The 24,946-nt window shown below is 39.8% G+C and overlaps 1 protein-coding gene, 1 long non-coding RNA gene and 1 other non-coding gene across 4 annotated transcripts; 1 reads left to right on the top strand and 2 right to left on the bottom strand.

Moving 5' to 3' along the window:
- Window positions 1-447: 447 nt before the first annotated feature.
- LOC118490011 lies at window positions 448-554 on the bottom strand. Its single transcript, XR_004888022.1, has one exon. It is a non-coding gene; the product is annotated as a small nucleolar RNA R71 (small nucleolar RNA).
- A 14,387-nt stretch (window positions 555-14,941) lies between these two features.
- Window positions 14,942-17,839, top strand: LOC110913581 (putative dihydroflavonol 4-reductase). The gene is made up of 5 exons (XM_022158406.2): window positions 14,942-15,287; window positions 15,360-15,488; window positions 16,363-16,527; window positions 17,027-17,332; window positions 17,432-17,839. The coding sequence occupies exons 1-5, from the start codon at window positions 15,015-15,017 to the stop codon at window positions 17,570-17,572; spliced, it is 1,014 nt and encodes a 337-aa protein (XP_022014098.1). The 5' UTR covers window positions 14,942-15,014; the 3' UTR covers window positions 17,573-17,839.
- Window positions 17,840-21,707: 3,868 nt separating this feature from the next.
- On the bottom strand, window positions 21,708-22,841 carry LOC110903076. Of its 2 annotated transcripts, XR_002571649.2 has the most exons (4): window positions 22,560-22,841; window positions 22,315-22,466; window positions 22,139-22,209; window positions 21,708-22,069 (listed from the first exon to the last, which is right to left on the bottom strand). It is a non-coding gene; the product is annotated as an uncharacterized LOC110903076 (long non-coding RNA). The 2 variants fall into 2 exon arrangements; XR_004886915.1 differs by having other exon boundaries at window positions 21,708-22,209.
- Window positions 22,842-24,946: the final 2,105 nt, after the last annotated feature.

Here is a 24,946-nt window from a genome sequence, read left to right as displayed (position 1 = left end):
CCCGAACGCTTTCTCAGAAAAAGGTTAAAAGCAAAAAACCAAGAGAAGGTTTCGGGTGATCCACCTCCAATGGCGGACCAACGTACCCTTATGGATTATCTACGGCCCACCGTAGGTAATCTAGGCGCCGCTATCAATGCTCCGAATGTCGAAGCCAATAACTTCGAGCTTCGACCGCATTTGATACAAATGCTCCAAAACTCCGCAACCTTCCACGGGCTTGCGGACGAGGATCCCCATCTACATATAACTAATTTCTTAGAAATATGTGATACCTTTCGGATCAATGGAGCATCAAACGACGCCATCCGCCTCCGTATGTTTCCATTCTCGCTAAAAGACCGAGCGAAAGCTTGGCTCAACGCCCTCCCAGCTGGTTCGGTAAACACCTGGGATGAACTAGCCCAAAAATTTCTATATAAGTATTTCCCTCCTGCTAAAACTGCTAAATTAATGGCTGAAATTAATACATACTCACAAGAGGACGGGGAATCCTTATATGAAACTTGGGAAAGGTTCAAGGAGCTATTACGCAAGTGTCCCCATCACGGCCTCGCAATATGGCAACAAGTATCCACTTTCTACAATGGATTGTTGCCACACACTAGGCAGACACTTGATTCTAGCTCCGGGGGACTTCTAGGTAACCGACGCCCACATGAAATATATAATCAGATTGAGGAAATTGCTCAAACCAATTTTCAATGGCACACCCCCCGGGGAAATAAGTCTATCGCCCCGGGCGCCCATAAGGTCGACGAAAGCACTTCTTTACAAGCCCAAATCGAGGCCCTTTCTTCAAAAATAAAAAAATTAGAAATGACAAAAACAGTCTCGGTTATGGCTTGTGAAGGGTGTGGTGGGTCACATGAAAATTGGAGTTGCATGAAAGAAACGGACGATCAACAAGAAATGGTAAACTACATTGATAATAGACCTAGGCCGTCGGGTCCTCCAACGGGAACTTACAACCAAGGATGGCGAAACCACCCAAACCTTGGTTGGAGGGAACCCGGCAATAGTAGTAACCAACAAACCCAACGAACAAACTTTCAGCAATCAAGAAATGAGTCACAAAATTTCACTCAACAACAAGGTGGACGAGAAAGGCTCGAAGATACTATATCTCGCCTTGTCTCTGACACTGATAAGAAAAACTCGGAAAGATTTCTACAATTAGAGTCTAATTTTAGGAATCAACAAGCTAGCATTCAAAACATAGAAAAACAAATAAATCAAATAGCTCAAAACTTTTCCGAGAGACCGCAAGGCGCATTACCTAGCAATACCGAAACAAACCCAAAGGCGCAAGTTCACCTCATCACACTACGAAACCGCACCGTAGGGCCTGCAGAAGTACCGCCACCTACGGAAGAAACAATGCCAACACCTCTGCAGGAAAAGAACTCTCCTCCATCACCAGAGCCTACCAAGGCTCCTCGAGTTCCGTACCCTGGTAGGTTAATTCGTCAAAAGACCAATGAGCAATTCGCAAAATTCGAAAGTCTGTTAAAACAATTGCATGTCAATATTCCTTTTATCGAAGTCCTAACCCAAATGCCCAAATACTCTAAATTTATGAGGGACTTCCTTACACATAAAAAGAAAATTGAAAATTTGCAATTAGTTAATTTAGGCGAAGAATGCTCTGCCCTCGTACTCAATAAACTACCCCAAAAGAAAATCGATCCCGGAAATTTCACGATTCCATGCTCAATAGGGGAATCGCCCGTTCGCAATGCCTTGGCCGACCTAGGGGCTAGCATTAACCTCATGCCCTTATCAATGTTCAAAAGGCTTGGCTTGGGAACCACGAGCCCTACAAAGATAAGCATACAACTCGCTGATCGATCCGTCAAGTTCCCACAAGGTGTCATCGAGAATGTCTTGGTAAGGGTAAGCAGATTCGTTTATCCAGTTGACTTTGTCATACTCGATAAGGAGGAAGACACCGAGGTCCCCCTTATACTAGGGAGACCCTTCCTTGCCACAGCACAAGCGGTGGTAGACATGAATGACGGGACACTCACTTTGAGGTATGGGGATGATGAAGTGAAGTTCGGAGTTGGGAAAAGAATAGAGGACGACGACCCAGTAAACTACATGAAGGTTATTGATTCAAGCTTGGATGCTGCTCTCCGACGGTGTAACATGGGAAGCAAGGCATCCCACTCAGAAGATATATAGCCTCAAATCGGGTCTAGCCAAGGACCCTTATAAACGTGGCGCACCACGGAGGCATTCCGCGGAACTATCCTTAATTTAGTTTAATCTTTTAGTTTTTGCAGAATAAAACACACTCATGGTGGTAATGGATGAAAAAGGGAACGAGAAAAATGGAACCATGCACAAAGAAAAGGGCAACCCGACAAAAATCTCCATCACAGAAGGCTCAACACGGGCCGTGCCCAACCAACACGGCCCCGTGCTGAGCCCCCTGCAGAAAATCACCCAGTTCAGGTAACTGGACACGGGCCGTGTTCAGCGGACACGCCCCCGTGTCCAGGCTTCTGTTTCAATTCTGTAATTTTTGTTACTGGCACTTGACCACGGGGCCGTGCCCGGTCAACACGGGGCCGTGTCCAGGATGCCAGTAACATAAATCTTTGCTTTTTAACCCACTTTTACACATTCTAATCAACCAAAAACTTTATTTTTGGACACATTGAGGACAATGTGTAATTTAAGTGTGGGGGGGATGCTAAAACCTTGAAATTTTGCAAAATCCTAAACACAAGCCTTACACAAAACTCTATTGGAACCGCTAAACACCCCAAATTTTTTCAAAAAAACTTTTTCATTTTTTTATTTACTTGTCTTAGTTTAAGTTGGGAATAACAAGTTCTAAAAAGGTTATATTTTTACAAGTTTACAACCGATAGCGTCATGATAAAAGGAACCAACATAAGAAAATTATGAAACGGTATAACAAGTCTAGTTAAAAATTCGATTATATATACTTGATCACATTAAAAACCCATTCCCACAAAAGTGAGTTTTGAGCCTTTATTGAGCATAAAAATACACATATTTAGATTAAATGCTCATTTTTCGTTTCTTGTGTGAATAGCCGCTCGGTTCTTACAAATCTAGAACTTGCCACGACGATACATTCCCGGTCCTTACCAACTTAAACCCAAGTAAGTAAATGATGGAGGCATTAGGACTAACCATTTTTCTTTCAAAACCATTATTTTTCATTTTTTTTACCTACCCAAAATCCCCCTAGATAGCCCCTTTGAGCCTAAACCTTTCATTTCATTACCCCAAAACCCTTTTTACCCACCAAAAACCTTTTTATTTTATTTTTTTCACCCTTTATTTTAGTAACAAGCTCGCTTTTTCGTAAACTCACCTTTTTATGTGACGATCAAAAAAAAAATGATGATGAAGTCAAAAACAAACAAAAGCTATAAAAGCTTGTTTGGAGAAATACTTCAAAATAAAAAAGTCACTAAAAACAAGGTACTTCACGAAAACCGACGCTTGTTACGATTTTCGCCCTTTTTACTAACCACTAACCAACCACCCACCTTTAACCCAAGCCTAACCCTTCACCCCAAAAGTCCTCTTGATATTTACAAAGGTAAAAAGTTAAAAAGGAGGAGGATTGATTGCTTGGCAAGCCTATGGAAGGCGTAAGTTCCATGCCGCTCTCGAGTGATTCACTAAAAATATACACCTTCGGCCGAGTGTTGAGTGATCCCCCGTGAGGTATGTGAACTTGTATATAAATGGAATTTTAATAAGGCATGCTATGCCCAAATAAGTAATTCATCTTATGAAAAGTTCAAAATAAACCATAACGAATAGGATTGTAAATAAATAAAAATAAAACCTATAAAAACCTTGGATTCCCGACACTCTAGGACAAGCTAAAAAACTTCTCTTCTACCTATTCCATTTGGGAGTGTAAGCCACATTTAAAGAGTTTTGCTTGAGGACAAGCAAAAGTTCAAGTGTGGGGGTATTTGATGTGTGTAAAATGCAACATATAAATCACATCAATTAAGGCATAAAACTAACCCTTTTTGAGTACTAATGTTGGAAAAATAGTGTTTTTGTCTTCCTTTTGCATTTTCAGGATTAAATGAGCTCAAAATCACAAAAGAAGCAAAAAGACAACTAATTCTACCATAAATACAAGAAAAGGAACAAAAGTAGACTGCCCGGACCCTCAACGGCACCTCCCAAAGCAAAGGAGAAGAAACAGAGTCTGAACACGCCCCGTGTCCAGCGAACACGGGGGCGTGCCCAGGAAGCAGCAGAAAAGACAAACCAGTAGAAGCTTCCATTGCCCACCACGGGGCCGTGTCCAGCGGGCACGGGGGCGTGGTGAAAGTACAGCAGGCGCATTAATTGTAATTCGCAATTACAATTAATGAGGAGAGAGAGTGTCAGACGGGCACGGGGCCGTGTCCAGCGGACACAGGGCCGTGTCCAGCCTTCTGTTCAGCCTATAAATAGAGGAGCTTGGCTTCATTCTCTCTTATCCCTTGGCACACCACCTCTCTCACACCTCATCCACCACCCACCACCACCATAACACCATCATCCACCACCATCATCCATTGTCCATCGTAGAGTGTGTGAGTCGTCTCGGGATCCAAGATTGATCGTAAGAGTTCTTGACAATCAAGGCCATGTTTGCCTAAGTCTCTTACATCACTTGGTGAAGACAAGTGTTTAGTATAATACTTTTTATTTTTAATCTTTTGCACTTTTTATTTGGTTTTGTATTAATGACTTTAATAACTAGTTGCTTATGTTGAAGGTGATCTTTCCTTATCGTTTGTCCGTGGTGTCTTGGCATTATTTTACTGTCTATATAAAATAAAAGATTTTCACCATTCATATCTCCACGGTCTATATGGAGGTATGTTGGCTACCTGGTCGGGGGTTAAGGGAACGGTTTGGTAAGGGTCTTGCCCTTGTTCAGCGTTTAGAGGTCCTGCTTGGGACCTGGGTTAAATTTAGTAGGATCTCCTTCAATGCCCATAGGTATTGGATGGCGGGGATCCAAACTCTTTAACCCCCTCATAAGTTAACTACTATTAATACTATAACCCGGCTATTTAGGACTGTATCCCTGCTGACTCAGACTACTTAGCCGAGGGTAACGTCACCGCCGAAAGCGGGGCCTACCACAATTTGCATTAATAACTTAATTCATTATCTTTCAATAATCCGACCCTTTAGGATTGTATCCTTGCTGACTCAAACTACTGGGTTGAGGGTAACGTCGCCTTCAAAAGAGGGGCCTACTACAATAACTAAGATAATCTCTTAAACAAGTGCAAAAGTGCGAAAATAATCAAAGGTTATACTAATACACGTGTCGGATCCAAGTGATTCATCTTGTCTATCTGTTTTATTTTATTTTATTTTATTTTTCAGCATTTAGTTAGTTTTTATTTTCTTAGTTTAAAAACATTTTTCTCACTTTTTGATTTGATTAGACGTTGAGGATAAACCGGTACTAAAAGCTCTTGTGTCCTTGGACGACCTCGGTATCTTACCAACACTATACTACGTCCACGATGGGTGCACTTGCCCATATGTGTGTTTAGTGTTAGTAAATATCGTGTTTTATAAATTTAAAACTTGGCTAAAAGTGTAAAAAGGGGCTTAAATATACATCTAAAATATAACACACTTCACGCACATCAGTCATTGTTGCCAAAAGGATATTTCATTGAACGCTCAAGATCTATGCTCCTTTTGAATGCCCCTAATTGAAGAGGTAGATTGTTGAATTTCCGGTTTTTCAAACCTTCATGAGTTTTCACAAAAGGTTTTCCTAAGACTAAAGGAGCGTCATCGAGGATGACAAAGTCGGTTGGAATAACCATTTGATTTGTTTGAACCAAGACATCCTCAACCGCACCGATTGATTTTATTACCTTTCGATCGAATAGAAAAATGGGTATTTGAAGTGGAGCGAATTCATGAATACTTAACTTTTCAAAAATGTAATTAGGCATTATGTTAACACAAAGATCTTTATCAATGGTGATATTACTAATAAATGAATTTTGAAAGAAACATGGAACCGGTGTAATGTTAATTTCAAAAGGATCTTCTTTTATTAGTGAGGTTTGATCATTAGTTAACTTAACACTTACCATTTCTTCAACTTTAGTATTAGTGTTTAGCTCTTTTAAAAACTTAGCATGAGGGGTTACTAAACAATGATTTTCGAAAGTAGGTGACAAGAGATTATTTTTTTCTAAATTAGACTCTTCTTGTAATTTAACCTTATCGACCTCACCTCTTTCGTTGTTTAACTCATGTGTCGGTTTTTCACTTTCTTGTTCTTCCATTTTTACGTTTTCAACTATCTCTACGTTATTATTACAATTTAACTCTTCTCTTGCGCGGGACTCCTCTTCCCTTGCGCGAGATTCTTTTATGCAACGTTCGATAGTTTTAATGTGTTCTAATATCCTATTAGTCACTTCGGTGAGAGAAAAAGAATTGGGATCCTCGAAGCTTGAATCCGGTTGTTCGATCCTTGGCTCCTCATAGTACTCATATGAAGTAGATGGTTCACACCATTGTTCTTCATTGTAAGTATATGATGGATAAAGGTCAAAACTTTGTTCTTCATAGTACTCATATGAGGTGGGTTGTTCACGCCATGGTTCCTCATAATAAGTGTATGAAGGTGGTGGCTCATATCTTGAATCTTCAAAGTATGAGTATGAAGGCTCATACCTTGGTTCATCAAAATATGAGTATGAGGGAGGAGGTTCATACCTTTGGTCTTCATAGGATGTGTATGAAGTTGATGGCTCGTACCTGGGCTCCTCATAATGGTTGTATGAAGCGGATGGTTGGAACAAGTTACAATATTGTACCGAGTGCGGGTTTCCACAATTAGTGCAATAGTCTATCATATAATCATCCTCCTCATAGGTGTAGTTATAGCCTCCTGAGTATTGATCCATAAGAATCACTCAACAGACCACAACTGAGTCTCGGGACCAGAAAACAAAAATAAAGACGGAAACAGAAGCTGGACACGGCCCCGTGTCTGGTGAACACGGCCCCGTGTTCAAGATCTGTATCTGGGCGTTTTAACTAAAGTTACTAGTCACGTTGGACACGGGGGCGTGTTCAGTGAGCACCGCCCCGTGTTCAGACTCTGTATCTGGGTATCTAACTAAAAATATGCAGCACGGGGGCGTGTTCAGTGAGCACGGCCCCGTGTTCAGGCTACTGTAAATGCAAACTAAACTAAAATGCAGAAAAATGTGCGCGCGATTTTAAAAGGTTTTGAAAAACTGATTAGGCCATCGATTTTAAGCTTTCTTAAAATCCTTGTGTCCCCGGCAGCGGCGCCAAAAACTTGATGTGCGTGTAGTGTAATATATTTTTAATGTATATTTTAAGCCCGTTTTACACTTTAAGCCAAGTTTTAAATTTATAAAACACGATATTCACTAACAGTAAACACACATATGGGCAAGTGCACCCATCGTGGGCGTAGTATAGTGTTGGAAAGTACCGAGGTCGTCCAAGGACACAAGAGCTTTTAGTACCGGTTTATCCTCAACGTCTAATCAAATCAAAAAGTTAGAAAAGGTTTTTAAACTAAGAAAATAAAAACTAACTAAATGCTGAAAAATAAAATAAAAATAAAAACAGATAGACAAGATGAATCACTTGGATCCGACTCGTGTATTAGTATAACCTTTGATTATTTTCGCACTTTTGCACTTGTTTAAGAGATTATCTTAGTTATTGTAGTAGGCCCCTCTTTTGAAGGCGACGTTACCCTCAACCCAGTAGTTTGAGTCAGCAAGAATACAATCCTAAAGGGTTGGATTATTGGAAGATAATGAATTAAGTTATTAATGCAAATTATGGTAGGCCCCGCTTTTGGCGGTGACGTTACCCTCGACTAAGTAGTCTGAGTCAGCAGGGATACAGTCCTAAATAGCCGGGTTATAGTATTAATAGTAGTTAACTTATGAGGGGGTCAAAGAGTTTGGATCCCCGCCATCCAATACCTATGGGCATTGAAGGAGATCCTACTAAATTTGACCCAGGTCCCAAGCAGGACCTCTAAACACTGAACAAGGGCAAGACCTTACCAAACCGTTCCCTTAACCCCCGACCAGGTAGCCAACATACCTCCATATAGACCGTGGAGATATGAATGGTGAAAATCTTTTATTTTATATAGACAGTAAAATAATGCCAAGACACCACGGACAAACGATAAGGAAAGATCACCTTCAACATAAGCAACTAGTTATTAAAGTCATTAATACAAAACCAAATAAAAAGTGCAAAAGATTAAAAATAAAAAGTATTATACTAAACACTTGTCTTCACCAAGTGATGTAAGAGACTTAGGCAAACATGGCCTTGATTGTCAAGAACTCTTACGATCAATCTTGGATCCCGAGACGACTCACACACTCTATGATGGACAATGGATGATGGTGGTGGATGATGGTGTTGTGATGGTGGTGGGTGGTGGATGAAGTGTGAGAGAGGTGGTGTGCCAAGGGATGAGTTGAAATGAAGCCAAGCACTCCTATTTATAGGCTGAACAGAAGGCCGGGCACGGCCCCGTGTCCGCTGGACACGCCCCCGTGCCTGTCTGACACTCTCTCTCTTCATTAATTGTAATTCGCAATTACAATTAATGCGTCTGCTGTACTTTCGCCACGCCCCCGTGTCCGCTGGACACGGCCCCGTGGTGGGCAATAGAAGCTTCTATAGGTTTGTCTTTTCTGCTGCTTCTTGGGCACGGCCCCGTGCTGGCTGAGCACGGGGCGTGTTCAGTCTTCTGCCTTCTCTATTTTGCTTGGGAGGATGCCGTTGAGGGGTCGGGCAGTCCACTTGTGTTCCTTTTCTTGTATTTATGTTAGATTTAGCTGTCTTTTTGCTTCTTTTGTGAATTTGAGCTCATTTAATCCTGAAAATACAAAAGGAAGACAAAAGCACTCTTTTTCCAATATTAGTACTTAAAAAGGGTTAGTTTTATGCCTCATTTGATGTAATTTATATGTTTCATTTTACACACATCAGCCGCTTACTTCTCTCACGCATAAAACAGATCCTTCATTTGGGGAACTGAACAAGAATCTGCCTTCCAAACCCTCAAGCACATGCTTTGCAATGCTCCCGTCCTTGCTTTACCCGATGGAAACGATGACTTCGTTCTCTATTGCGATGCCACGAACTTTGGTCTTGGTTGTGTCCTCATGCAACGAGACAAGGTTATCGCTTACGGGTCTCATCAGCTTAAGATCCACGAGAAGAACTACACAACCCACGACCTCGAGCTAGGCGCAGTTGTTTTTGCATTGAAGATTTGGCGACACTACCTCTATGGTACAAAATGTACGGTCTTCACCGACCATAGGAGCCTACAACACATTTTCAGCCAGAAAGAACTTAATATGCGTCAACGCCGATGGGTAGAACTTCTCAACGATTACGACTGTGAGATTCGTTATCACCCTGGCAAAGCAAATGTCGTTGCCGACGCTCTAAGCCGACGAAGCTATCTCCATTACACCCATAATGTTCCCGCCCAGCATCACCTCGAATCTCTCATCCGTGAAGCCCAACATGCTTGTTTTACCGAATGTACTTTGAAGAAGGAAAGGATTCATCACGATGGAGCTCAGCTAGTGAATAAGTCGAATGGGATATTCTATTATCTGGACAGAATTTGGATCCCTAAGCGTACCGATTTACGACAGATTCTGATGGACGAAGCCTATAAATCCCGATATTCTATTCATCCCGGTGCCGATAAAATGTACCAGGACCTTCGCTACAAGTACTGGTGGCCGGGCATGAAGAGGGATATCGCTCTCTATGTTGGAAAGTGCCTGACTTGCTCGAAAGTCAAGGCCCAGCATCAAAGACCCTCTGGCTTGCTTGAACAGCCCGCGATCCCGATGTGGAAGTGGGAAAGCATAGCTATGGACTTTATAACGAAGCTTCCGCGTACGCCATCAGGTCACGACAGCATCTGGGTTGTCATTGATCGTTTGACCAAATCTGCTCATTTTCTTCCAATACGAGAAGACTACAAGGTGGAAAGATTAGCCCGAATCTACACCAATGAGATCATTTGTCGACATGGGACGCCTCACGATATCATCTCTGACCGTGATGCTCGGTTTACCTCGCGTCTGTGGGAAACGTTTCAAACGGCTCTCGGTACTGTGCTTAATCTAAGTACCGCTTTCCATCCCCAAACCGACGGTCAGACTGAAAGAACGATCCGTACCCTTGAAGACATGCTCCGTTCGTGTGTCATAGACTTCGGTGGTAATTGGGACGCTTACCTGCCTTTAGTCGAATTCTCGTATAATAACAGTTATCATTCCAGCATTCAAATGGCACCGTTTGAGGCCTTATACGGAAGAAGATGTCGGTCGCCCATTGTGTGGCACGAGATCGGGCACTCGCAATTAACCGGTCCCGAGCTATTGCAAGAAACACTGACAAAATCCTCCAAATAAGAGACAATTTGCTGAAAGCTCGGAGTCGTCAGAAAAGTTACGCCGATAGACGACACAAGCCCCTTGAATTTGACGTTGGCGACCATGTACTCCTAAAGGTATCACCTTGGAAGGGTGTGGTTAGATTCGGCAAGAGACGGAAACTCACGCCTCGATATGTTGGACCTTTTAAGGTTCTGGAAAGGATCGGAAAAGTGGTCTACAGACTCGAACTACCGGAGGAATTTAGCAAAGTTCACCCGACTTTCCATGTGTCTAACCTCAGAAAGTGCCTGGGTGAGCGTGATCTCTATGTACCTCTAGAAGATCTCCAAGTAAACGAAACACTACACTTCGTGGAGAAGCCTGTCGAAATCATGGATCGCCAAACCAAGCAGCTCAGACGCTCGCGCATTCCCATTGTGAAGGTTCGATGGGAAGGCAAACGAGGCGCAGAGTTCACTTGGGAACTCGAAAGCGACATGAAGGCGAAGTACCCGCAGTCGTTTGTTACGGCTGAAGCCTAATTTCGGGACGAAATTCCCTTAACAGGGGGAGGCTGTAACACCTCGTGTTTCGAAAGTCAAAGTCAAAGTCAAGATTGAAGTCAAAGGAAGAAAAGATTGCTAATTGCGATCTGTCACTCCTTGCTCAACTGTTGTTTTGACTTCTTTGACTTGTAGATAGTATATTTATGTTTTTGCGTTAGTTGTATTATGTGGAGTACTTATTAATAATCGAGGTTTTATCGATATTTATCGATGTTTATCGCTTGTTTTATCGCTTACACGCTTATCGCAATCGCATTCGCAACTCGAATTATGCACTCTGGATATTGTTTTACGTGTGTGTACTATTTATGTATTACTTGTGCGTGTTTATTTATGTTATGTTGTGGTGATTAATCGAAACGCAATCGCAAACCAATCGCAATCGAATCGCAAACGCTAAACGCAAGTTAATTAGGATGATTGTATGTTAGATATAGTAGTTGGGATTAAAAGTAATTTGAATGAGAAACTCTATCGCATCGCAACGCTCGTCACGCAAATCGATACAACAAAACTCGTCACACCAAACACTTGAATCGAGTGGCCAACTGATCGAGGTGCCACCCGATCGGCCAGCTACTCTCCTCCACCTTTCCCCCTTTCCATTTATGGAAACCCTATAAATACCCCTCATATGTCAACATCCCTTGATGTTGACAGCTCTCTCTCTCTCACTCTCAACTCGCTCCAGCCGCTATTTCTTCAGATTTCTCACGTTTCTTGTAAGTTTTCAACCTAAATCTTGTACTTTCTTAATCTACACACACTCCTGCACCTTTCTATCTTTTGAATCTTAACTTTTAACCGTGAAATCACTAGATTTGAGGTGTTCTAGGATGATGTCATCATGGTGTTCTTATGAACTTCATGTTTTGGCTTCAATCCACCAAGAATAACTCAGATCTGAACGATTTCCACACAAATAAACAAAGATCTTGCATATATCTGAACATATTCATGGTGAAAAGGATTGAAAGATGGTTTTCCAACTTTCTTTCAACTCTTCTACACTCAATGCACTTAAAACCGATAGAATTCGGAGCTCGTTCTGATCTTCTACTCTTTCTTAGTGATGTATCGGTTCAAGATCTAAATTCTATCCAGAAGACTAAAGATTTTGGGTTAAACATGAAACACTGTCACGAACCTGTGAACGGGTCGGATCTAGGTGATTCCTGTCTGATCGGGTCACTAAGTCTTGACGAGGTTTCTGTTGTTTGACACGATATCGTACAATCTCAAGAAAACTACAAACTATCAAAACAACCAAGTGAAGAAGACGATCAGGTCGTCTGGGACGGATTTCCGTACGATCGGATTGTTGTCCGATTGGATTGCCACCTGACCGGACAGCCACCCGATCGGATTGCACCTTGGGTCCCACACTTAACTTTTATTTCAACATTTTTGAGGCTTGAACATTGAACGGATTGCCGTCCGATCGGGTTGCCACTCGACCATGTGATGTTTTGACTTCAACACTTAAACAATTTTCAACATGTTCAATGCATACGGATTGTCACCCGATCGGATTGCAATCCGATCGAGTGACAAACTGCTGTGAACTTGTTCTCACTGAAGTGTCCTACCCATCGGATTGCCGCCCGATCAGACCGCCGTCCGATCGTTCGACCTGAAGGGTAGAGATACTTCTCTGTTTTCAAAATGCTATAATGAAAACTTCAAAGCACAAGCCATCATACACAAACACATCCATCCCAAACGAGGTAACAATCCAATCGAATGGTCACCCGATCGGATGACCATCCGAACGGATTGTCACCCGATCGACCGGCCACCCGATCGGATTACCACCCGATCGGATTGTCGTCCGACCCACTAACACTTGTATCGTTTTTACGCTTCGCTTATCGATTATGCTATCGTTCTGATCAGGCTAATCTTGCTCTAGGCGCTCCCTTCAATCCATCATCGCTGTGAGTATACTCGAACCCTTTTTGCTTTCCGCACTTTTGGGTGTTACATACGTTACTTATTCTAAACTACATCGAACACACTACGCAATACTTTAACGCTAACCGTTATCGCATGTTATACGTGACTTAATGAATGCTTGTTTGTTATGTTTACACATGGATTGCTATCTACCTGCCTTAGCAACGATAGTACTATAGTTTGGACTCAGCACCTGTTTACGCCGGGGTTGTTAAGGACAATTAATCATATGGGACACAGTGGTGATCATGTATTACGAACTGCCTTGCGCAGTCAACCCGCAGTCGTTGGTATTGATAGGATCAAGTCGATAACTTACGTGCTTCATTTCACACTGTGTACGTGCTGGTTATGCGTAAACGATTTCGAATTCTATTATATCTATTAAACTTGTATGCTCACCTTTACACTATGTGTATTGACTTTTACTTTAACGTATGTGGCAGGTGCTTAAGATGTTATTATGCTTGGCTTGCTGTGAAATCGAGGCTAGGAAAGGTCTAGAAACGAATAAATGAATTGTCTGTACTTGAAATCTGAGTTGTCGGAACAGAACAATTTGACTAGATTTTGTCTGTAATAATTATATTACTTTTTATGTCATGGTATGGGACGTGATGCTTTAAATAATTGGTAATTATAGTTGTTATGGAAACTTCTGGATAATCTGTTTCGCTTAGTGCCACGCCCCGATGTTTCCGCCATCGGTTGGGGTGTGACACCCATCAGACCCAAAAATACTAAAGTGGAAGTCTGACAAAGATACCCACGTGTTGACTCTGCTCAGGTCTGATGGTAGAGTTGAAAAGCTGTCAAGGAAGGCTGCATATGGTCTGAATGCAGATGACCTTCAAGATTTAATGAACCTTCAACTACAAAGGGATGAAGATGACACAGATTCCTTGGATTTTGAGCTCCAATTCAAAGGGCAAATCCGGGAACTGTTGATGAGAGAATAAAGATCAGAAAAAGAAGAGTTTTGGTATCATTTATTCTAGGAGGAGATTGTTGGCTCATGTGATCCTTCCTGAAGAACAGATGATACAAAGCCAAAACTGGTTCTGCAACAACTGAACCTAATAACAGTGCTTTGAACTCTTTTTCTCTCCAATAGCAATGGCAACCAACATCTGATGATTTCTAAAGTCTGCTGATCTATAAAGACTTTATACACATAGATATGCTGAAGTCTAAAGTCTGTTGAAGACCTATCATCTGTTGAGGTCAAAGAACTGCTGGAAGTCAAAGGCTTGATCAACCTTGATTGAGCTTTGGTGAAAGTTGTAGTTAATGTTTGTTGAAACTTAAGTTGTATTCAAATTCTATTAAGTTTGTTAGACCTCTTTTATATGTACTTATATCTATAAGCAGTTTACATTGTCAATAGGTGGGTACTCCCTTTTTTGGATACGAGAATAGAAATAGTCGTATGTAACTGATATATTAACCGATGATCTATGTTTATAGTTGTCTATTAGCTATAATAGATAACATGTTTTGATACAATATTTATATACCTAGCTATACTTTCTATTAAAATGTGTTATGAATGGTTTTCTAAAAATTATCTGTGTTTGCACACGAGTTAGGGGTTGTTTGGCAACATCTGTATGGTTAAGTGTTGAACCAGTAAGAGGTCTGAACCATTAAGAGCCTGTATAATGCTTAATCGTTCAGAGGCAAGTGTCTGATCAATTCAGATTAGAGGTCTTAACCATTCAGACTCTGTATAAATCTTAACCATTCAGAGGCAAATGTCTGAACCATTCAGACATATGTTCGTGAAACAAACAGTCTGAACAATTAAGTGCTAAGCCAGTAAGAGGTCTGAACCATTAAGAGCCTCATTAAGAAGTAGCCTCTTAATGACCATTCAGATGCTACCAAACAGCCCCGTAACCAAACAGCCCCTTAATAATAGTTTGGTGTGTCTATTTAACGCTGTGTTATTTATTTAATTATTTTTTAACTTTTTCTGGAACCGGAAACTCAGAGTCAACACCTACCTGTAGACAACTAGTGACGGTGAAGCATGAAAGTGTTGGTGACCGGCGCTTCCGGTTACTTAGGCGGCAGACTCTGCGACGCCCTCCTCCGTCACGGCCACTCCGTCCGGGCGTTCGTCCGTCGCACCAGCGACCTCTCCTCCCTTCCTCCTCCCTCCGACGACGGAACCCTAGAACTTGCCTACGGTGACGTCACGGACTATCCCTCACTCCTCGGCGCTTGCTCCGGCTGCCACGTGGTCTTTCACGCCGCTGCGTTAGTCGAACCGTGGCTTCCAGATCCTTCTAAATTTACTTCTGTAAGCTAAGGTTTTAAAAGTTGAAAAAATTGTGTTTATATTGTTATGAATTGTTTTGGTTGTATTGATTAGGTTAATATTGGAGGTTTGAAGAACGTGATTCGAGCGTGTAAGGAGACGGATTCGGTTGAGAAGATTGTTTATACGTCGTCGTTTTTCGCCTTGGGATCCACTGATGGATATACCGCTGATGAGAGTCAGGTAATCAGTTATTCTTCCTTTTTTTGTTTATGTTATTTGTTGTATTTTTTGATTTTGTGAATTTAGCTTGATGCGTTTTACACTAGTTTTGTTATGCTTATTGTTCTTCTGATTTGTGGAAAAGAAGAGGTCAATGATTAAATAGCATGGAATAGATCTATTGATTTAAGATCAATTGTTTCAGATTCTTATTACCTTTTACACTGGTTTTATATGTCGTTTACGCCCCGCTGCTTGCGGTATGCGCATATAACGTATATATGTGTGGGCCCGGGGGGCAAAAGTGAAAGTGCACTATATTTAACGTTATTTTACTAATTTCGTGAAAATAACGGTAAAAAGAGAGGGACGTTAATCATGCATCATGTGATGGCGTTGATAGCCGAAAGACAAGGGGGTACGTGCACTAATCGGCTTTTGTCCCAATTGCTAAGTGTTATGTGCCTTATGTCCAAGGCTTGATGCAAAACTATTATCGAGTCAGGGGTTTCACTGGAAGCAATCTCTCTATTCCTACATGGTAGAGGTAAGGCTGTCTACATCTTACCCTCCTCAGACCCTACCTTAGCTTTGCTATTGGTGGGATTTACCGAGTATGATGATGATGATGACTGGTTTTATATGTCGTTTATATTCTTCCGGTTTTTTAAATTTTATTAGTTAAGAAGGGGTGAATGATCAGAAACATTCATAAATATGTTCTTGAAATGCTAATTGCCGTTTCTTTTGTATGTACTATGTTCTTCCCTTTCAAAGTTCAACTCTGTATCACTGTTTAGCGTCTATTAATTTGTGGAATGTAGATTACTTGAATCTAATCGATAGGGTTTTACTTCTATAATTTGAGGCTGAATATAGTTGTATATGGTGATAGGTGCATTCAGCCAAATTCTTCTGTACCGAATACGAGAAATCAAAGGCCGTTGCTGATAAAATTGCTCTAGAAGCTGCAAAGGAAGGCATACCGATAGTGGCTGTTTATCCCGGAGTTATATATGGACCCGGTAAAGTCACTGCGGGGAATGTGGTGGCTCGAATGGTAATTTCCAGAAAACCTTGCACGTTCTTTCATTTTTATTAATCGTATACAACTTATTAAATATTTTATTTGTTGGAATTTTGAAGTATTAAATAAAATATAAAAACTAAAAACATTAATGAATTATCGAACAGAAACGAACAAGTTACCGAATGTTCACGAACATAAATGAACAAACGCGGCCTTTGTACATGTTCGTTCATTTAACTAAACGAATGGAATTTCTTGTTCATGTTCATTTATTTATTAAACGAACGAACAAGAACGAACTTTCAGCCGAAGGGTTCACAAACTGTTCGCTGAACGTTCAATTCATATACAACACCAATTAGGAATTTAGGATCCCTCAAACGTAGTAAGTACCACATGAAAATGAATCATAAAACCGTAATTAAGTGCAATATTGTGCATTTTTTTGATCCATATCCCACTGGATATTTGTTTTTACGGATGGAGAATTAAGTATTAAAGATCCGATATTTTTTTAATTTCTGATCAGATTGTTGAACGGTTTAACGGACGATTGCCTGGCTACATAGGTTATGGAAACGATAAGTTTTCTTTCAGTCATGTAGATGATGTGGTAGATGGTCACATTGCAGCTTTGGACAAAGGTCAACCAGGTCAAAGATATCTTCTTACGGGTGAAAATGCATCCTTCGTGCAAGTTTTCGATATAGCAGCTGCTATCACCAACACAAAAACACCTCGGTTTAACATTCCTATGTTCGTGATCGAGATTTATGGCTGGTTATCCGTGCTATTCGCCAGAATAACTGGAAAACTTCCACTTATTAGCCCTCCGGTACTTCCATTTTCCATTTTCATGTTTATTTTACGATATCTTTGACATGAAACCTAACAAATACAACGTAAATTGACCGTTTCGTGTTGAATGAAACAGGCTGTGTCCTGTCTTAAACACCAATGGGCTTATTCTTGTGATAAGGCAAAAAGAGAACTGGACTACAAGCCTCGAAGCTTAACCGAGGGTCTAGAAGAGGTTCTTCCTTGGTTGAAGAACTCGGGGGCTATTAAATACTAACAACAAAAATACAGGCAGTCATTTTGTTACTTGTAATATAAGTATATAACACTTACTACATTTGCTCAAATTAGGGAGGTGGATTTCTTACATGATACGAAATATGCAGGTTTCTTTTAACATAAATGAGTTCGTGTCAGTTTCAGGCTCAACTCGCGGTCATGTTTAACTAAACGGGTCAGGTTTGGCTTGATGGGTTTACGTATCGACCTTTTATATTTGTACACTTTAATAGGTATTTATGTCGTAATTAAACTTGTTATTTTATGTCAGGACTAAAAATAGAATAAGTTTTTAGGTTGTTTAGTTTGTCCAATTGTTTTATACAAATTTGTGTGTTCCTTAGTTTTATTAATTTTTAGGCCAGGGGGTGTGGCCTTGCGCCGCCACCCCGCCAACTCATCAAAGATAGCCCTCTGGCGCCCCACCCCACTCCCAGCCCGCCATTGAAGGGGCGCTAAACCCTTCTCGCCAGCCCAGTAACGGGAAAATAGTGGCAGCATGTCGGACCCATCATTTTCACCAATCAGATTTCCTTCTTTTTTTGATTTCCTTTTTCTTTTTTTATATTGTCTAAAAGGGGTTTTAAACCATTGCAAGGATGTTAAAGGAAGGAGCTTTAAAGCCCCCCATATGTGGTGGCGTCTACGTAGCGCTGATGTGACGTGATAAAGCCCCTAGGGCCCGGCTAGGGGCTTTATACCACACCCTACAACCTTAGAGTATTAAATATGGAAAAAAAAAATCAGGTTAAGTAGAATGTTTCCTGTCAGATTGTGAATACGAAAGTCGTGTTTGAGTTCGTGTCTTGCTTGGCCTGTCTACACAACCGGATTAATACCCATAACTTTTTTTTTAACAAAGTTTTCTCCCATAAATCCTATACTAAATTGCACATTCTATTCTAAGTATTGAACCTTGGCCCCACAAGTGGTAATTCCTTTTTACCATTAGTACAAAACCTAAATGGCAGATTAATACCCATAACTAATTTATGTGTGATCTGATTTCGAACAAAGGTTTTTTTTAAGGGAGGGTTTCGATATTTCTTTTAAAATTATTGTGTGATAGGAAACTATGAAAATCAATGATTTATATCATTTCTGTATAATTCATAACAAACTTTCTAAAACTAAAATAAAATTAGACTGATTGAGTAAACGTACATTTTTATAAGGTAATCACTTTTTGTTACAAACTAAAATTAGGTTTATGATATATAAAATTAGACATTTTAGGCTCAACCCAATACTTATGGGCTTTAGGGTTTACAATAGTGTTTATCAGTATATTAGTATATTGTATATTGTAATGTTAGAATAGAATTATTGTAATGTTGAATAGAATGAAGATATAATAATTCAGTTTATCTCTATATTTCTTTGGTTTTTCTCACGTTATTAGCACTTTAGCTCTAGATTGTATCGGTTTCTGATTGAGATTTGACTATGTTTCAAACACGCACTCAAAGCATCACAATTGTTTTGCCTTCTCTATTTCTATTTAGTTTTTCTCACATTATCATCACTTTAGCTCTAGATTGTATCGGTTTTTGATTGAGATTTGACTATGTTTTGAACACGCACTCAAACCATTGTAGGAATTTCTTCATGTCAAGAAGGTCATGGCCTTTCTCAGGAGAAACGCTAGCAAGTTTCCATCCCTGCTGCTGAATGTTTTATTCTCGAGCGATGTCGCTGCCACCGGTTACAAAGACTTCTCGTTTTATACCACAATATCATCCATTTATTGATTCATCGACAACAACAGGAGGAAATATTCTGAATTTCTTTGCTTGTTCCGAATTTCATTGTATTCAAAAGTACTGTTCAGATGATCTGATCCGAGGTTTCAAAAGCTTCTGGATCTTACGAGTTCCAAATTTTCTAGTATTCCGGGTTACCTGGGGTGTCAGATTATTAGCTAAGTTTAGAAGTTTGTGTAGTTCGGAAACTTGAAGTCGGTTTCGGATTATTGAAAAGTTCCAGGGTACTTATGTTGTATTGATTAAGTGAGGATGAGGAGCAAAAAAAGGCATGAAAATGTCAAAGTTCCATTTTTTGTAAATGATGGATTTTGATAAGTTTGATAAGCAGAGTGTTTGGGAAAATTTTGTTGATGAATTTTTTTTTTTCTGAGAATTTTTGTCCGATAATGGCGGTCCATGATTATTTACAAGATTCTCAGTGTTGGAATGTGGCTCTTACTAAAGATTTGTGTAACTAGTTGGGACTATTATCGGGCATTAGAGGTGAAGATAGTAAGACTTGGTTAGACTTTGAAAGTTTACAAAGAAAAAGGGGGAGTAAAAAATTCATATTTTCTTCGTAAATCTAAAGGTTGTGCGTGAAAAGGCTCGTGTGTGATGGAGTTTTGTCAAGTGTGTTTGTGTTTTTAATCAAGTATTGACGTGATTAAGTTGATTTCTTGGTTGACGACTAGTTAATGATTGAGCCTTGATAGTTGTTGTTTAGAGTAGAGAAGATTAGTTTCTTGGTCCCTTAGCAATGGTTTTGTCCCCCTTATTTTTTCCTAGACAGGTTTTTGGTGAGGCATAATCACAAAGTGCATTAAAGATACGGGATTCGAGACATGATATTGTTCTATGAAAAATATGGAGTCCCAACTAATAGGTTATGATGATGAAGGATATCCATCAGACCCCCACAAAGCTCGATCTCAATCCAAATACGATTTTACTTATGTAAATTAATAGCTTCAAGATGTTCAAGATGGATGCAGACTGAAGTCAATCTACAGACTCACAGATACATGTTAATTTGAAGATACACGTACTTTTTTCCTTAACTAAGTTTTGTCCCACTGGTTTTAGTAAGATTTTAACGAGGCATCATAACTGATCCTACAGTATCAGTTAATATTGATCTTAAAGAATCAAGAGAACATTATCCAGTAGTATAATGTTGATAGTGTATAATTCTAAATGTCTGAGAGGGAGTGTTATAAAACCATACATTTTAGGTCTAACCCAATACTTATGGGCTATCGGGATTAGAATTGTGTTTAACTATATATTGTAACTAGTAGGATACCCGCGCGATGCTGCGGGGGCGACAATTTTCAGCGGTCAACCCGACCAGTTTTGACATCTAGTGAATATGGCTCATTAAGTCAAGGCACGATGCAGTGGTAGATGGAAAACACTCACTTGGATGGCCAAGATTGGAAGATGTCTGACTTGTCTCTTGACCAAGCATCATGGTTTAGGGGTTTAAAAAATATCCTAAATTGCTTCATTAATAATTTTTCAAACGAAATTTGATACGGATACTTTGTTCGCCAATCCTACGGATAATTGTGCTCTAAAAATAAATTTAAATTAGAAGTTTTAGTAAAACCATTTCATTGGTATAACAAATTAAAGGTAGTTGTGATTTGGATTTGTCGATGCATAATATGACTTGCTGAAAGGTTCTACCATAACAATTTACAAACTTTCACCCAACCGATAATTACATCGCATTACCATCACCTAATACCTCAAGCCCACTAAATATCTCAGCCTCTTATTTTATTGGCAAACCGTATTTTAAGAAAGAAAATATAAACATGTGGATACATGTAGATAACTTAGAAAACTTACACACACAAAACACATACCAGCATTTGCATGGATCATCCAGGGAGTGGTGGTCCAATTTGCAAGGGACTATTTTGGGAAGGAATTCATCTAGTAATGCATCCTTAGTTGGAGTATTTAATAATTTAAAAATTGAAAACATGCTGGAAGCTTTAACACCTGTATGAAAATGTTACAAACTTTGACTATATAATTGAACTTTTTATTATTTATATAGGAAAGTTTAACATTAAAAAGAAATAGGTTGTTGATTTACTTACCTCTAACTCAGCATCTGGAAGAGCGGTGCGGGATGAAGGACTACGGTGAACTGGCTTTCTCCCTTGATATATGTATCCTTTGAAAACCACTTCCCAAACACTTAAAAATAGTATTATCTAAATAACTTGGATGGGTCGGCCTAACAAGCACTTTTTATCTATTCATTTTTTTTTTAACTTTTATATATAAATATTGTGTTAAACTTGATTAGAGAAACTGTATTATATAAAAAATAATCAAATTTCTTTAAATAAAGTAATTTACAAGGTTGTTTGCATTATAAAAAAAGATTAGTCAACCTTCAAACAGTTTGACCTGTTAGAGATCAAATATATCCCAAAGTGATTTGTAACCGATGGATTATGGATATTACCTCAAATAAAGTACACCAAGTTCAAAAAGAATCAAGTAGACGATACTTTAATGAGTATTAGTATAAAAAAACTAATAGGTAACAGTACAGAATAAGATGAATAATCTTATCAGAAATTCCACAGCCATGTCCTGAGGCTGACTTTGCGCACATAATTTTTTCCTTATAAATGTTGCCTTCTCACGACAAAGTTCCTCCGCACAATCACAATCATTCAGATAGAGTACAGCCCGGCGATCATTGTGAACATTCTTAAAATTCACTTCACATAAAAGAATCTCTTAAACAATATGGAAAGCAGAGAAAGTTATTTAAAAATAATTGCACTCACTTATTAGAGCTGCCCTTGTTGCTATCATCAACAATCCTGTGCAAACGTTTCCTTTGGGGTCGGCTCTTGATCTTGGAAAAGATTTAGAGTGGTAATTTAGACGTTTAATCAATAGTCATATTTATTTATTTTTCTATAACGATGGTTTTAAATGGAGGAGTGAATAAAGAACTCACCTTTGATATTAGAGCGAACACTCCAAGGGCTTCTTCTAATGTAAAGATAATACTCGTCTTGAAAATATAAAAGAAATAATTTTTGGCATTAACATGTTCATAAAGATAAAAGTTTATGCCTTCTCCTATTTCCTAGTCCCTCTTCATGATGCCTATGAAGGAACCAAATAATTGACCATCAATTAGACCTTCAAACTCAAATTTATAAACACACAAAACGCAAGATAAGAATGACTTTAATACACCTGTATCAGGAGGAAGAACTGCTAGATCGGTTGAACTCGTCATTGCGAAACTGGCATGTACCGCAGCCGCCATGGCCGGAACCCACCAGTTATCTGCCTCTTTCAAGCATCTCGCGCTCTCTCTCCTCACACCTTTGTGTGTATGGGTGTGAGCGATGAGTACATTGTGAGAGAACAAGTATACATATAGGTTTTAGGCGGTATCAAAGAGGATTTTGAATTTTAGAGGTTTTAGGAGCATGGGAAACATGTTGAAAGAATTCCAAGCACATGTTTGTTGCCTAAAATGTGGTCAGCCTTGACGGAGTCATGGAAGCTGGGGCAGAAATGGTGGAGGTCATGAAGTACTTGTTTAGGTTTTTTTTTTTTTTTTTTTTTTAACAGCGAAATTCTATGATTTATAGAACAGGGCCAGCATATGCTGTAAAAACCCAAAGAGTGCCAATACAAGAACGAAAAAACAAAACACACCAAACACCCCCATAACCCAAACTAAGAGATAACGTCTCTAACATTAAAGTCCACCCATCTACCCCAATCCAACTTATCAAACTTAGACCGACTTTTTAACCAAATATACGCATCAGCTTTAATATCCTCTACCACCACATTCCCGGATAACAGGACCCCATTAAACTCCTTCTCATTGCGAGCCTTCCAAATATGCCACATGGTTGATTGAAAAATAAGGTTGATAACTTTCTTCCAAACCTTAGATCCTTACCTTCCTTCAATGAACTCCATGGCTTCCTTGCATGAACCAAACTCCACATCAACTGGCAGCTTGACCCAATCCAATATATTCCACCAGATAAACTTTGACAAAGTGCACTTGCACACCAGATGCTCAACAGATTCGGCTTGGTCTTCACATATCAAACATAGAGGATTTTGAATGCAAACTCCTCTCTTGATAAGCTCTTCCTTAACCGGAATTCTATTCAGCACTGATCTCCACACAAAAAGATTAACCTTCGGCGGAACCCAACAATTCCAAAATGGCCATTTATCTTCAACGCAAATCGACCTTTTTATAACTTGATCCCTAACCGCCGCAACATTAAAGCTATTGTTACAGTCCGATTTCCAAACCCACATATCGCCGTCATTTTTAAATTTTATACCATATAACGTCTTCAGCAAATCCGCCCATTGAGTCCACTCTATATCATTGCAAGGAGGCCGAACACATCTAATATTCCATTGCAGCTCATTTCCAACTTTTACCATGTTTTCTGCAACCAAAGCTTGTTTATTTTTCACGATGTTATATACTGCAGGGAACCGGTCCATAAGCACACCCCCTTCAGCCCAACAGTCAGCCCACATTCAACCCATTTCCAACTTTAGCAACTATGTTTTCTTTTAACGGGACACCAAGCACATCAAACTCCTTTCCTACCAACACTATATCTCTCCAAATACCAGTGAACTTACCATTAACCGGAACACAACTTGCTAGCCTTTTATTATCATGAATCGCACCTACCACCCTCGCCCAAAGTGACTTCGACTCAACCTTATATTTCCACCACCACTTCGCCAAAAGAGCTAAGTTCATACTTCTAAGATCCCCAATACCTAGACCCCCGTAGATTTTCGGTTTAACCATTTTACTCCATGCTAACCATCTTATTTTATAAGAACCCTCCTTTCTCCCCCAAATAAAATCCTTTCTGATGGCATCAAGGGTATTTATGACCTTCTTCGGAACGCGAAACAACGAGAAATAATAATTAGGTAACGCTCCCATCACTGATTTTGCAAGCACGATCCTACCGGCAAGTGATAAATATCTAGCTTTCCATGCTGAAAGCTTAGAATTAAACTTATCAATCACAGGTTTCCAGAATTTACACCGTTTCATATTTGCACCTATAGGCAAGCCAAGGAAACCAAAAGGTAACTCCCCCGCCTTACACCTTAACACATTCGCCAAACGACCGACTTCCCCATCCCTAACTCCCACACCATATAGAGAGGATTTGCTAAGATTAACCTTCAATCCCGAGCAAAGAAAAAAACATCTAAGAACACGGTTAAGATTCTTAACGTTTTCTTCGAACCATTCTCCCAAAAAAATCACATCATCCGCATAGCATAAGTGAGATACGCAAGGACCTTTATTAGCAATATTGACCCCTTTGAAAGTACCCCTGACACCAACCCTGTTCATTACGACATCCAGCGCTTCCATTGCCAAGATAAAAAGAAAAGGAGAAAGAGGATCACCTTGTCGGAGACCTCTTTGCATTTGAAACTCCGAACTTGGAGATCCATTTACTAGCACTGAAGCCCAACTAGATTTTAGGCACGCTCCCATCCACTTCCTCCACAGAATAGGAAAACCCATTGCTTTTAAATTAGCCAGCAAAAATTTCCAATTT

The sequence above is a fragment of the Helianthus annuus genome, chromosome 2, assembly GCF_002127325.2.
Source record: "Helianthus annuus cultivar XRQ/B chromosome 2, HanXRQr2.0-SUNRISE, whole genome shotgun sequence".
In the NCBI taxonomy this organism is placed as follows: domain Eukaryota; kingdom Viridiplantae; phylum Streptophyta; class Magnoliopsida; order Asterales; family Asteraceae; genus Helianthus; species Helianthus annuus.
Note: the sequence above shows the minus strand (reverse complement) of the source record. Positions and strands in the feature narration are given on the sequence as shown.